Source organism: Phalacrocorax aristotelis, chromosome 7, assembly GCF_949628215.1.
Source record: "Phalacrocorax aristotelis chromosome 7, bGulAri2.1, whole genome shotgun sequence".
NCBI classification, from domain to species: Eukaryota; Metazoa; Chordata; class Aves; order Suliformes; family Phalacrocoracidae; genus Phalacrocorax; species Phalacrocorax aristotelis.
In genome coordinates, this window is record NC_134282.1 from 18,025,937 (window position 1) to 18,040,263 (window position 14,327).

Below are 14,327 nucleotides of genomic sequence, written 5' to 3' on the forward strand. Positions count from 1 at the left end.
GAAGGAAAGGGACACCCAGGGACCCAGACAGGTCTCCTGTGGGTGATAAGCTCAGCCACCCAAGCTGCCAAGAGCAGAGACTACAGGTATTATAGGTCAGGATGTGACCAGTGCCCACCATTGCCAGTCAAGAGATAAGTGGTCAGAGCTATGGCTCCTTCTGCCCAGGGAGGAAGAGAGCAGGATGACAGCTCTCCCACCTCTCTCTAGCTGTGACAGCCACTATGTGGACCAGGCAATGAAATGGAAACCACCTACCAGCCAGAGGCACTGAATGCTAGAGGATTACAGAGGATTTCGAAGGAAAGTCATGCCACCACATGAGGGAAACTTGTTGCTCTGCTCATGCTCAGAATTCAGCCATTTGTTTGGGAACAGCCATCCTGAAGGCCAGAGGGACATGCTCTTCTTCAGCATGACTGACCTCAACACAACCACACCAAGGAGAAGTCTGCCTCTACGCAAGAAGCCAACACAGCCATTCCCTCCTACCTCGGATCTCGTACTCTTCCACATCCTCCATGGAGCCAGAGTCAGAGAGCCGCACGGAGCCACGAGAGCTGAACTGGGACCCGCTGTCTGTAGCCACAAGACCTGGGAGAAATGCAACACAGCCAGGCCATCAATGGAAGCGGTCTGAAGGGTCACTGACAGCTAAGGGAGAAGCTGATAGCCAGGTATGGCCAGGGCAGGGAGGGATGGAGGTCAAGGATGGAAAACACTATGCGTTCAAAATGAAATTATATTCCATAACTCAGCACCAGCAGGGCACAGGTATTATCAATGTATAGTGTCAGTCCCATTACGGTCTTCAACAGCAGCAGAGTTTCACAAATCTCTGCAGCACCTTGGTAACAATATGATTGTTTCCCACAAACAGGCAGGAAGGCAGGATGCTATAAGGGCAGGCAATGGACAGAAAACCCACATCCCACCAGTTGATGAGCCCAAAAGACACCACCCACTGTCTGAGCCCAACTCCTGGCAGGCAGGGAACAGGTGCCTGGTGCGGATCTGCTGGCGCCGAATGCGAATCTTTTGTTTAAGCTCCTGAATCTCCTTGTCACTGTCTTCTTCCTCCTCCTCCAGCTGCCGGCTCATCATGTTGCATTTCATCAGCTCAATGGCAGCGATCAGGGACTCTGAGATGCTGAAGTGGGCATTCTCCTGCAAGGCAAGAGCAAAAGCATTCAAGGCTATACCATGGAGAAATTAGGAAGACTTGGTAAAGTCTTGTCCCCCACCTGTGACAGGAAAGAGCCAATTACTCAGGGAGGGTGGTGGTAGAAACACCTTAATCCCTGTTGACCCCACAAAACCTGACTCTTCTATGAGAACTAGAAAGCCTTCTAAACAGACACTAAAGCCTTCTCGGGCACCAGCATACTCAAGGGGCATCCTACAAAGAGGATGTGCAACACAACCACTCTGGGGAGTCAGCACGTGTCCCCAAGGAGCCCTAACATGTTGCAAAGCTGCTGTGTCTATGCTGGATGGGCAGATCCTGGCTGCCAGACACCACTGAGGAACTCAGCCTTGACGTTCCATGCACAACTCTATAGCAGGAAATACTATGGAATTATCTTCCCCTCAGAGGGAAGTATCACTGAACCTGCAGTAAGATACCTTCTCCAATGCACACAGGATGCTGCTGCCTCCCTCACCTTCTCCAGGTCTGCACAGCTGCCAAAGTCCTGCTCAGAGAGGTAGCTGATGAGAGACTGCCCTTCTGAGGGTCTTCTGAACATCCCTTCTCCTGAGCTCAGGTACTGCCCAGAGTCTAGAAAAGCAAGAGACAAATGCATGAGGGAGGGACCTGCTGCTGTCCCCATGCTAACGAGCCCTGCCAGTGCCCAGCCAGCATCCCACAAGCAGGTGCCAGAAGCTGAGGCCGCCATAGCCAACAGAGGACCCTAACCAGGATCCAGCCTCTCCGCTGAGGCTGGCTGTACTCACCATACTCCACGTAGAGGGAGCTGGGTGTGCTCAGTTCACTGCTCTGGGTGGAAGCAGAGATTGGCCCTCTCCCTCCACCTGGATCGCCATGGGACTCTGGAAGGGAAGACGACACGAGGCACACATCAGTATCCCAGAGGTGCCCAGCCATTGCACATGGTGAAATGAAAGGGGCTCATCATCCCACAGGCAGGCCCAAATGGATGGGAAGCAAGGAGGAACATCTTCCTGCTCTGTGCCACAGCTGAGGGCAAGCCCAGAGGGGGACAAAACTTGAGCATTTCAGGTAGGAGAGGAGAAGGGAAAAGGAGAGAAGCTCATGAGAGCCATAGAGCCGTTGAGTCCTGAGCCTTCCTCTCTTTACCACTTAGCAGAGCTGGGGGACACAACAGGCTCCAGCAAGCACCTCTGCCAGCCCCTTCTTCCTACTGGAGTATCTCTGAGGGAGGTGTTATCCCCCAGGGCAGAGAGTCAGAAGATGAGAGGAAACCTGAGCAGCTGAGGGATCTGTGGGGCTTCCAGCCCTGCAAAGCAGCCTGGACAACAGCAGAAGGAGGCATCTGAAGGACATGCTCTCGCTCAACTACAAGTCAGGGTTCCCCACACACAACCCTGGAGCCTGAACTGCAGTGCTCAAGGTGACCTACACAGGCTGTGGCAGAGCTCCCTCCCACGCATGCACCACGGTGCAACTCCCTGCCAGGCTGAGCCGACGGTGACCGCCAGGAGCTGGCCTGACCGGAGACCATCAATGTATGGTGCTCTACAGAGAGCCATGGCCCCAGGGAGAGCAGCTGGGTGACATAGGACTGCTGAAGAAGCCTGAAAATACCCTGACTGGAGCAGGACAGGAGCATATGGGTGGGGACATGGGGCAGGCACCGGCTGACATCTCAACATCCCAAGTACAACTGAAGGGCAACCCCAACCTCTCAACCTCCTACTCCTCTTTGCTCCTAGCTTTGTGCCATAACCCTGGTGTGGCTGGAGGCTCCTGAGCCCACCAGCACCAGCATCTCCCTGCCAACACCATGAAGCAGCAGCCACCAGGATGGGGCTTGAGACCAGGCCATCCCATAGGTACTCCTTTGGGTGACAAAGGAGACCCTCACAGCTAATCACTCTGGCCTGTCAGGGTATCCCACAGCCACCTCAACACTAGTGTAAACCTGCCAAGAAACCACCTCGTGATCACCAGCCTGGGGGACGCCATGTACAACAGAGCCTATTGCTGAAGGGTAAAGCGAGGCAGAGCTCGGCATCCTCTGCTGGAGCAGGACATGGGGCTGGACATGCCTGTACGAATAGCCACCACACCCAGGAGCCTTCCCAGCTGCAAAGCAGATATGAGCTTCGCAAACCTGGTGCTGCTGTTCAATGGATGCAAAAGATACAGGCAATTTTTTTGAGTTGCTGACTCTTTCTGCATGTGGGGCAAAAGGATGGCAGCACCCCAGCACCTCTGCTGAGGGGAAAACCTGCCCTGAGCCCAGAATAGCACCCAAGAGTCCCGACTGTAGGTGCAAGCACAGCTGGCTGGGACGTGGCTGAATTCAGCCAACATCAAACCTCCTCATGCCACAGATGCACTAAACCAAAGGAAAAATAAGATGTTCAAGCCTACACCTGCCTAGCTGCCAGTCCTTATTTGCTAGGTGAGAGATGAAACCTCTCCTGGCTCCCGAGGCAGCAGGGTGGAGGGAAGGACAAGGGATGCAGCCCAAGGACTCGGTGGCCAGTGCTCCCTAACGCCATGCAGGGGAGCTGTGTGCCCTTCTTGGTCTGATCCACTGCTCCCAACAACCAAGCTGCGATCTTCAGTCAGGTTGCATGCATAAACCTGACCACCCTTCAAAGCACCAGCTAGGACACAGGGAAGAAAGAAATTTTTTTTGTTTTCTATATGGACACTAATGGGTTGATGGAAATCCTGAACTTGATGCAATGATCACTAGTGAAGGGCTGTTATACTGGCGCCCAAACCTGCTACTGGATCTTCTATTATAATGGTGATATCCCTGAGGCCTCCTGGGCAGACAGAGGAGGAGGAGGGCAGCATTAAGGGAGAGAAAACAGAGACAGACTGGTTACTACTCAGTAAGGACCTCCACTTCTCCCATGAAGGCAGCACTAGTGGGGCAGACTCCCACAAACTGGTTGTCCCCTCACATCCCACTCCCCCAACCCCCCCACATGCATTCACCCAGTCAAGAGTACAGGAGGACTCAGCAGGTTGCCAGCAGGATGAGATCCTGCCAGTAGGATGAGCCCGAGCCCCAGCCCAGTGCCCTGTCATGGCCCCATACCCCAGCCAGGCACGGCCGGTGGGGAAGCAGGATGGCTAATGCCACAGCATCACTGCCATTTTCTAAGTTTTTGGTAAAAGCTGCCAATACCAACAACAGACCGGCCCAGGGCATTCTGGGAAGCAAGGTGTCAGCTCATCACTCCAGTGCAGAGCAGGAAAGCTAAGGGCAAAGACCACATTTCCCAACTGCTCACCCACTGCTCCCCTCGCTGACCTGATCCATGGAGTCAAAGGGGTGGCCAGCATAACCTCCCAGTACCAGGGACTCTCACACCCCACAGCTATCCCAGAAAAGCTGCCCCATTACCGTGCAACTTCCCCGAAGCCACGTTGGTGTCGGAGTGCGAGCGCACGTGGCTCTTCTTGAGGATTCCCTGCGGCGCTGACGACTGTCCCTCTGAGAAGCTGGACCGGCGCAACAGGCTCAGGCCCCTGCTTCCACCTCCACTTGCCCCCTGCTCTCCCAGTGATGAGACAGAGTCCAGCTTCTGGGAGCTGCTGGAGGAGAAGAGTTTGGAGCTACTGCTCTTGGTGCTGTTGGTGCTGGTGCTGCTGCACACCCGGCCCCGGCGCCCCAAGTTCCCAATGGCCAGGTACTCCGGTCCATCATTAGCATCACTCTGCGGATCATCCTGACTCCCCGTCCAAGTGTCCTCGCTCTGGCTGGTGGTGCTGGAGCTCATCTCACTGGCCGGACAGAAGGGGTCTTTGGGTGAGGGGACGTGGAAGCAGGTGGCAGAGCTGGGCTGCTCCAGCAGGGACCTGCCCTCGCTGAAGGAGGAGGACCGGGTGGATGGGCAGTGCTCCTGGGGCTGGCTAGAGGTAGAGCTGATGGAGGAGCTCCCTGATCTCCTGTCTGGGCAGAGGTAGGAGCAGGATGTCACACACCCTGGCACAAGCAAGCCACCCTATAGCAATAAGCTTGTGACTTCACACCGGGATGCCCACCCACCACGGACAAACGCCAGGGATCTCCCTCCCAGCACAGGCAGAGATTTCCTCACACCCATCCAGCACGATGACTCCAAGACCAGATGAAAAGGTAGAGTCTTTTTTGAGTCAATCCTGAGCTTCCCAGCCCACTCTCATTACCTGAGAGGCCAGAGGAGGCTGGGTGGTGGAGGCTGGAGAAGGACCCAAAGCAGTGCTGCTGTGTGCAGCCTGCAGCAGGGACGTACGGGCATGCGGGGAGTGCAGTCAGGCTCTGGCTCTTGGTCACCAGGGGCAGACCGTCACTCTTCCTGGTAAGCTGAAGAGAGGTGGCATCATTAATAAATCAGCATTTATGGGGCTACATGTCAAACGAGCAGCAATGGAAAGTAATAGACCTGTGAGCATCTGGTCACCAGCCAGCAAAGGATGTGGCAGCCCTGAGGGCAGGAGGATGGGGAGGGAAAAACACTGCAGTGCAGAAGGGACAGGGGTTTTTGGAACATGGCAGGCTCCTGTCAGGAAATTACCAGGCTCTCAGCACAATGATCCAGGCAGCCCAGTGCCCCAGGCAGATGGCTCTCCTGTCCTTCTGCGTCATGGTCACACATCTCTCTTGTCAAAGGACCTGATGTGCACAGGGATGGCAGTGACGTGCCGGCCAGCTGAAAGAACATAGCCTCCATTTAACGAAGCCTCATTAATTGCATTCCTCTGGGGAGCGATGTGCAAAGAAAGCAGCTGCTGTTCTCTCCTCTGGGGAGAGGGCAGCTGGCACCAGGCTGCACAGGGGTTCACTGGTGTCACCATCAGGAGTGGGCACCCAGGTGACCTAGGGCGCTGCTCGTCCCCTCTGAGGGTGGTTGTCCCTCATGATCAGGCAGCTCTGCTTGCTGAAACCTGGGACTCTTGGAGGGGGCTTTAGAGGTGCCTCATACAAGGAACTGGTCCTCAGGTCCTCATACCCAAGTCCTTGATGCCAGCCAGAGGCGAGGTACTTCACTACAGACTCCATACAGCCATCGCCCCCACCCAACCCCTGCCAGGCTCGTGCAGGCAGCACAGGTACCACTTCACCCCTCTCCTCCCCTCCTGGAACTTCTTTTGCTACTTCCAAGTCCACCCCTTGTTCAAGGGCTCCATGTGCCCTGAATGAGACCTCACATGAGCAGCCGCAGCCAGCTGGTGTCTGGTGAGAGCCAGGTGGAAAAGCTGGGACCTCAACTCACCATGGAGGTGTCGATCTGAGCCAGGAGCCTGGGGTTGTTCTGCTCAACAGCCTCCAGGCACTGCAGCATGGCCGTGACGTGGGCGTCACTGAGCAGGAAGGCAGTGTCTGGGGAGAGAAAACTGCTGCTCAGGGGCGGGTGACTCTTACCCATGTGGTTTGACAGTGCCAGCTGCTCACATGCAAACCACCTTTTCTGCCATCCTCCCTCACTCCCACGTGACTTGGAAAAGTCACCAGCTAGGTATTTTCCTAATAAGAAGGAAAAGGCCTGTTTCTCTTTACCTGCATAGAATTTCCTGATGTACTGCCGGTTCCCCAGGAGTGGTCTCAGCTGCGCCGACAGGCAGTGACACTGCAGGCTGTGCTGCAGCCACAGCTGTGCGATGGCCTGGTCCCCTGAGCCCTCTGAGTCAGGCTGGTTGCTCTCCTGCAGGCTGATGAACTGGAAAGGGACGCCAGGCACAAGTTAAGGCATGCAGAGGCAAGCAGGGGAGCAGGGGTGGTTCTACTGAATGGCTTTGGTTCCCCACTGATAACAGCAGCTTTCCAGCACCAGTCACTGTCAGCGGGAAGGAGGACAAGTCCCAGCAGCTCTCCCACCACCAGAGAGGCAAATGCACTGGGGAGTAACAATGCTTCAAAGGTCAGCCAGTGACCAAAGTCCTCTGACAGCCACCAGCACTATGAATTTCTCCTGCACACTCTCCCACCCGTGTGCCTCGTCCCTGACCTGGAAAGACCCCATATTCCCAAATCCAACCCAACCCCAGTGGTGATGGTCATATTCTTGCTAACACATGGACTGGGGAAGATAAACACCTGAGCTGCTGCAGCTTGAAGGGCTGGAGCACACACCCCACATCCCCCCAGCAGCAGGTTGGACACAGGGACCACCAGTGGTCAGCCCCTTGCGCAGTGGGGGCCACAGACTTCGGCATGGGGCAGCCGAGTGCTAAGAGCATCCCTGCATGCCAGCAGTTGTCACAAGCCAGGAACAGGAGAACCAATGCATGGTCAATGCACAACCCAGAAAGAGGACAGCCCAGACATACAGATTTGCACAGAGGCATGAATCACCCCTGCACACACACAATCACCGCTTGTACTGGTTCCCCTGGTGATGCCCGCTGCAGCCAGCTGAGCCAAGCTGGAGGCTGGCCTGGGAGAAATAAGCAGCTGATTGTCTCAGCCCAAGCCATGCCGAGTTCCTGGGACATGGCTTGTACACAAACAGGTGGCTGCTTCAGCCTCCACAAGCCGTGGAGCCGCTTTACCCATGGCAGGCCAATAGCCAAGGCATCACTATCCCACCAGTGAGGCTCGCAGCCCACCTGCCCTCTCCCCTCTCCACTGGGCACACAAGGCCACCCCACAAGAACACACCTTCTCCAGGTGATGAGCAGAGCCAGGACTCAACCAGCGAATGTCCTTCACAAACTGCCAGTAATCCTTCTGTCTGCAGCACACCTGCCCAGGACGGACGTGGTTAGATACCACCACCCAAATCCCAGCTAAAGAACAACATCCCCCGTTAGCCCCATGCTACCATGAGTGGAGAGCCCCTAACCCTGGCAAGATGGGCCAGAAAATAGAAGAGCAGCACTGCTTTACAAAGGAGAAGCAACACAAGCGTATAACACAGCTTTGTAGATCAAGGCAGCAAAACGCTGGCGGTGATGTAGATAAGTTGTCTCCCGCCCCTCCCACAGTTACCAGACAATATATCCCCTGAGCTTCTCTTCTTCCACCAGGTAAGATCCCAGTCCCTCATACCACGGAAACAGGAGAGGTCTTGGGACAGGGATGGGATGTGGCACCAAGGGGCTCACATCCCTTCTGCAGTGCAATAAGGATCCTAAAGGCCAGCTGCAGGTCTGCCAAGTTCAAGGTTGACCAAGTTCCCACGTCACCATTCCCATTCCTGGAAGAGAGTCCTGATGCCTCAGCACTGCAGAGTCAGACTTCAGTGAGGGGACACAAAGGGCTACATGGAAACACATCCCAGCAAAAACAGCAACCATTGCTGTCTTCTGATGCAAGCCACCACCGAGGACACCCACGGCTGAGTACCCCAGGTAAGAAATTTGGTGTTGTGTCTCTATCAGCTTTTTGCTGCTGTTTGCCTAAGCTTTATTCAGACAACAAGTTATTTAGTTCTTAGTTATTCTTCCCATTAAAGAGGAACTGCAGCAGAGTTGCTGTTTTCCTCACCACCCTATTGGGTGTAAACACAGCCCCAAGACGTCTCTCTTTACCAAAAGGCTAATTATTTTTTCTTCCATCTCTATTTCCTCTTTCACAAGTGTCAGAGGAATGGGTTCTGTTTTGTGGTTTATTTGTTTGGTGGGGGTTGGTTTGGTTTTTTAAGACTAGAGAACTAACATGGCAATTTTAGTCCTCTAGATTGAATTGGGGTTTTCTGGACAAATAAACAAATTCACTGAAAAGTTTAAAAACCTCTTATGCTAGTTCTCTTAACATGAACATTTGGATTTTTTCACCCTTTTATTTATTCCCAGTTGTAGGAAAAAAGTTGATAAGAAAATACTAAGTAAAAGGAAGCGTTTCGCTGGAGCAACTATGAGAAAACTGCTGTTGGGAAGCTGGATTTTTACAGGTCTCCCTTTGCAGCTCTTATAGCTTGATTGGTATCACACATGCCCAAGCAGGGGCAACATTTCTAAGTAAAAGAGTTGCCTTTGCCTATGGTAAAAGCATCAAGGAAGGCAACACATGGTCCTTCTTTGCAGGTCTGCATGAACTATAACCAAGAGACAGACAAACATAAATAATTTAAATCTCACTTCCTAAAGCCTCTTAGCAGCACATCTATCAGAAGGGAGTACTGCACTCCTCACACATATAAGGTAGCTTCTCTCTCTGCAGATTGCCCAAAGGTCCCTGGCCTGCACCACTGGGGACTAATGGGAACAGAGCAGCACTGTAAGGAGTGCTGGCTGCAGCTAACATCCAGGGATCAAGGCACACTGCTGGGATGACCTGCCAACCTGGCTCTTCCAGGAGGCTTATTAGCTCAGGTGCAGTTTTCCTGCTCCTGGACCCAGCTGGCCTGTGCAAGCTGCCTGGGGCTCCTCTGCATTGCTTGCTTCTCTGCATCGCTCTTTGGGTGGCAGAGTTGAAGATGGGAAGCCTGCCCCCAGGCATGCCCTGCAGACTTGCTTCAACTTTCCCTTGCAAATTAATTGTGGTGGTAATTGCAAGCCAAAGGGGAGATCCTTGGGCCTCTGCACACAAGTAGGAAGGAGAAATTCTTCCAGGCAGCCGTGGAAGGAAGAATGTCTGGGTGAGCAACTGCAAGGCACAACAAGAGCCCGGAAAGAGAGATCCCATTCATGCAAGCACGGATTTGGCTGCCAGCTCCTGTTATTAACACGGCTAACCAGAAACAGTAAAAGATGCAATGTTTCTCTTGCCAGACCTCGTGGGGAGTTGTCAAAGTGCAGACGACATGGGACTGACTCATTGCAAATGCAGTTTTATCGCTTGGCTGCAGCAGAAAGGAGACAGGGGCTGGCCTCAGCACAGGGGCACAGGTACTTAGAAAAACAACATCGAAGGTAGATGAGATAGAAAGAACGTACCCAGGTCCCTCTGACAACCACAGCACTTGCCAGGCAAGCTCAGTCCCTGCTTCAATCATTTCCCATGCTGCTACAAGCATTGCATCCGTTCCATACTACAAGCACTGAAGCAAGCTGCAGGCAGACAGGACTATCCCACCTGCTGATGACAGGCACTGAAGCTGCTACAGACAGACAGCAGAACTGGCAGGACAGAGGCCTACCTTGTCGTGGATGAGCCCATGGTAGAGGATGCTGTGCATGTCTCTGCAGAGCCGTTCCAAGCCGCCATACTTGGACCAGACATTTGGGTTACTGGTGGACACCAAGCCTTCCACTGTGGTCTTCAGGTTGCCTAGCAGCTTCCAATGCTCCTTCCTGCAAAAGAACACAGCAAGTTGCATCAGATATACAGCAAGAGGAGCTTCACAACTGGACCACAGTATTACACTCTCTCCAAGGTGACTCTGGTCAGGCTGAAACCTTTGGTGGCCCAGAAGCTAGCAAAGGTGAGCTAAAGGACTTTACACCTCCCTGCGGTCTCCCATGTATGGTGTGTGGACAAGAGACCCTATCGTAATGATGGTTGTGATGGCTCATAGCCACGACCAATGTGGTCTCAGGAGACAGCCAGAACAAAGACTGATGGCTCCTGCAACATACCGCTTGCTTAGTACAGGCTGACAAAGGTGAAGGACATCTTTCCAGCCAGCCTCTTGCTTGCTTCACTCACATGCTCTATCAGAGACTGTTCAGAGCAGCAGCACGTCAAGATTACAGCACCTATAAGGCAACAGCACGACATCCACCACATCTAGCAGACACTGGCCGTGCTGCACCTGCAATTACAGAGAGTGGCATTCCCCAAGCAATGTGCACCGCATCAAGCACTCCAGCACCATCAGGATGCAGAAGTGCTCCACTCTGAGTTCCGTAACTCTTCATCTGCATCTCCACCTGCACAGCTGCTCCCTGGCCCCAGAGCGGCTGTAAGCACAAGGTGACTTTCTTACAAAAGCATTCATCATGTTCTGGACAGAGATTAGCAAATTGCAGTTGCACTCTAGGGCTTGCACAGCACTTGTCATTGATACCAACCTCCTCAGCTGCCCTGGGTGCAGCAAGGAATCACCATTCTCTGCCATAAAGCCAGCATGATGGTGCAGACAGGTAACGTCATTTGCCTATGCAAAAGCAACTTTGGGGAAGGAAGCTTCGGGTGAGTGAAATCCCCCCTCAAGCTGTTTGACAGTGTTGCCAGAGGAACAGCAGCTGCCAGAAACATGTATTCAGATAGAAGCCACTCTCTCAGAAGCAACAGGAATGTTGCAAGGTATATTTGGGTGTATAAACGAAAAAAAAGTGTCTCTGCAGGGTTCGTAAAAAAACAACAAAACAAGTTTTTCTTGTCAATATTCTCTTTTTGAAACCTGTTATTGCAAAACTGATTAAGTGAACAAGCAGATCATCAAATACTGGCTCTACTTCAAGCTCCCTATCCACTCTCTTCGTGAGGGGTCTCCCCAGTGAAACCTCACCACTTTCAGTGCTCACCTAAGCTTAAACCATGCAGAAGCCAACCCATTCCACTGGCAAAGCCTGTCACCCTGACAGCACAGGAGATCTACAACACAGCTGCAATGCACAAAGAAGTATGTATGTTTATAATGTACTTAGACTAACAAGCACGGTCAGGGCTTGTCTCAGGAGAGAATGGAGAAGAACAAACGGGTACAAGTCAAAAGCAGCTTCCTGAAGGAGATCTGACTCAGGGAGATGAACGATCCAGACATTATCCTGAATTTATGGGCTTTTCTCAACCCTGCCCTGAGGGGTGCAGATGGTCTTTGACCAGGGACCATCCATTGATGCCCAGAGCAGCTCTTTGACTGGGGACCAGCCATGTATCTGCAGTCACTGAGCTCAAAAATTCACCAGCTCCTCCCCAAGATATTTCTAACACTCAGAGTTAGGAAATGCAAGTGAAAGCTCAGCAATGCTGCTGATCTTCCAAGGCAGTGAGTCAGGGAAACTCCCTGTTATTTCATGCTATAAAAAGCAGACAATGTGCACAAGGATGCAGGGGTAGGACACGCAGAGCCATACCTTACCAAATGACCTGTCTCATTAAAGGAGGAATTGTGCATATCCCCAGAGGTAGGAAACCAGGATCCAACAGACAGGAGTCAGAGCTCCCTCCTAGCACAGGGAGACTAAGGTTAAGCAATCCTCAAACAAAATAACCTCAAAATGTTAAAACATTGAACTCAGAAGCACATAGGGAACAAGCAGCACAGTGAAAGCACCTTTGCAGAGGTGATTCAGAAGCTACCAAAAGTCAATTAAATCCCCGTAAGACAGTAAGGATCCCATGGGTCTTCTTGGCCCAAAGCAGTTCACAATTTGGATGCAAAGACTCTACTGATACCCCAAACCCAGCTGTTTCTGGGCTGGCTGGAGCATGGTGCATGCTGAAAAGCATAGAGTGACAACAAAGACCCATACAGTTGGCCGCAGGTGGCAGGAACATCAAGACACAGCTAACCACATTTCAACTTGAACTGGGACTCGTGGGTTAACCCTGAATTAGTGGCAGGGTTTGCTCCCCTCCCATTGAGAGAGCCTGAGCCTGCACTGCCAGGAGGGATGGCAAAAGCCTGGGTCCCAGCTACCCTCAAGTTCCCCATTTCAGCAGGTGTCCAGAGCAATACTGAGAAATCTGCTTGGCTTTTCCTGAATCAAGAGAATTTTCCTTTTCTAGTGCTAAAGAAAGCCTGACATGGGGTAAGGCCAACTCATATCACATAATGAAAACACCCCAATTTACAGGAAGGGCACAGTGAGCAACACAACCCAGAGAGGTCACAGTACATGAGCAGAGCTTCCCCTGCAAGAACCACAGGTTCTTCTGCTCTCCTGCTTTAGCAGAGCCTGGGCCCTCTAGCTCTTCCCAGCCAGAAGGGGCCATTGCTGGTGGAGCCACCAGTGAGACCTCAGCCGCATCCCCTTCCATCCTTAAAGACGACCTTTGATTCAGCCTCCAGTTTTAGCCACCAGCTCTGTAAACTTGATGCTGGGTTTCCTTGCTTTACCACCACAAACTCTGTCTTCAGGTACAGCAACATCATCCCGCTATCAGGAATTGTTTCAAATCTAACTGAACCTTTTGCGGTGAAGTGATAAAAGACAGAATCCAGCCTTGGAGCAAGAAATGACTTAACGTTGCTGTTGATGATGACAACAGGGAAATGCTGCTTGCTCGCCCAAGGCTTTTTCAGCCCCTCCGTGCCAGCAAGGGTAGGAACTTCTCTTGGTCTGAGTCAGCAAAGGTGACTCATAGCAGAGGCAGTGAGCCATTGCTGCTGACTCAGGTGAGCTTCATTTAAAATAAAACCAATCCCTAATTACTTTCCAAAACAAAATCACACAGGTAGCTAGTATTAAAAAAGAAAAATAAGCTTGTCTTTGTCACAAATAACATCTGCTGTGTGTCTGCCAGTCCTCTACAGGAGGCATCTAGCAATGGCTACTTGAACTGTCCCCTACCTGCAGGAATCTCTCAATCCTTCTTAGCACACTAAAGAGGTCGACCTGAGGATGCTGAGGTTGTGGAGGGACTTCCTCCAGATCTCCAAGGACATTCCCGTGCCAGCTGCTGTTTCCTTCTGCAGATCCCAAAGGTGTGGCATAACCTGCTGCTGTGCACAGCCTGCTCCCGCCTTGCCATCCCTGGGTCTCCCAGACAACCAGCAGCCCCTTCCCTTGGGCTCCCCCACCTGCTCCTCCGGCAGGCTCCGCACTGCTGCGAAATGGGATTAGAAGAAAGGCAGGCTTCATGCAATTCATCTGCAGCCACGGGAAGCGGCTGATGAGGCGGAGGAAGCCAGAAGAGCTCTGCCAGCCCAGCGGGTCAGCCCTGCAGTGTCCAGGCAGGGAGAGCCAAGCAGGCAGGCTGGGAAACTGAAAAACGCAGGGCTGCTTGCACCCCTGTTAAAAGCTTGCACCAGTATAAAACTGATGGTACAACCATGAAAGGCTCCCACAGCAAATACAGCCCAGTCCTGCTACTCGCCAGAGCGCTCCTGCTCTGCACTGGCAAAGGATGAGGGAAGAAAATAGGAATTAAAGGTGGCATTAAATTAAAGCATGGCAAATAGTTTTGCCTGCTCATCCCGGCAAAGCCACCCATCAAGTAGTCAACCACAACCTGTGGACCAGGGTCAGTGTCCATCGGGCTTCAATCTGTGCAGGACATGCTGCAACAAGCAAGTAGGCAGCCAGAGGCAGCGACATGCAGAGCAGACCCCCACCACAACCCACT

General features: G+C 52.6%; 1 protein-coding gene across 8 annotated transcripts in view; it reads right to left on the reverse strand.

Annotated features, from left to right (window-relative positions):
• RUBCN (rubicon autophagy regulator) overlaps positions 1-14,327 on the reverse strand; it is a 32,866-nt gene that overhangs the window by 10,776 nt on the left and 7,763 nt on the right. For 7 of the 8 annotated variants that reach the window (XM_075099013.1, XM_075099012.1, XM_075099010.1 and 4 more), the window contains exons 2-12: positions 10,231-10,384; positions 7,809-7,892; positions 6,708-6,867; positions 6,424-6,530; positions 5,725-5,859; positions 5,357-5,513; positions 4,572-5,120; positions 1,957-2,052; positions 1,665-1,780; positions 966-1,167; positions 493-594 (exon numbers count right to left, since the gene is read on the reverse strand). In XM_075099013.1, coding sequence (XP_074955114.1) covers positions 493-594; positions 966-1,167; positions 1,665-1,780; positions 1,957-2,052; positions 4,572-5,120; positions 5,357-5,513; positions 5,725-5,859; positions 6,424-6,530; positions 6,708-6,867; positions 7,809-7,892; positions 10,231-10,269 — 1,747 coding nt within the window. In that variant the 5' untranslated portion in view covers positions 10,270-10,384. Of the gene's footprint in view, positions 1-492; positions 595-965; positions 1,168-1,664; positions 1,781-1,956; positions 2,053-4,571; positions 5,121-5,356; positions 5,514-5,724; positions 5,860-6,423; positions 6,531-6,707; positions 6,868-7,808; positions 7,893-10,230; positions 10,385-10,739; positions 10,762-14,327 lie in introns of those variants that run through there. The other variant, XM_075099011.1, reaches the window with a different exon arrangement.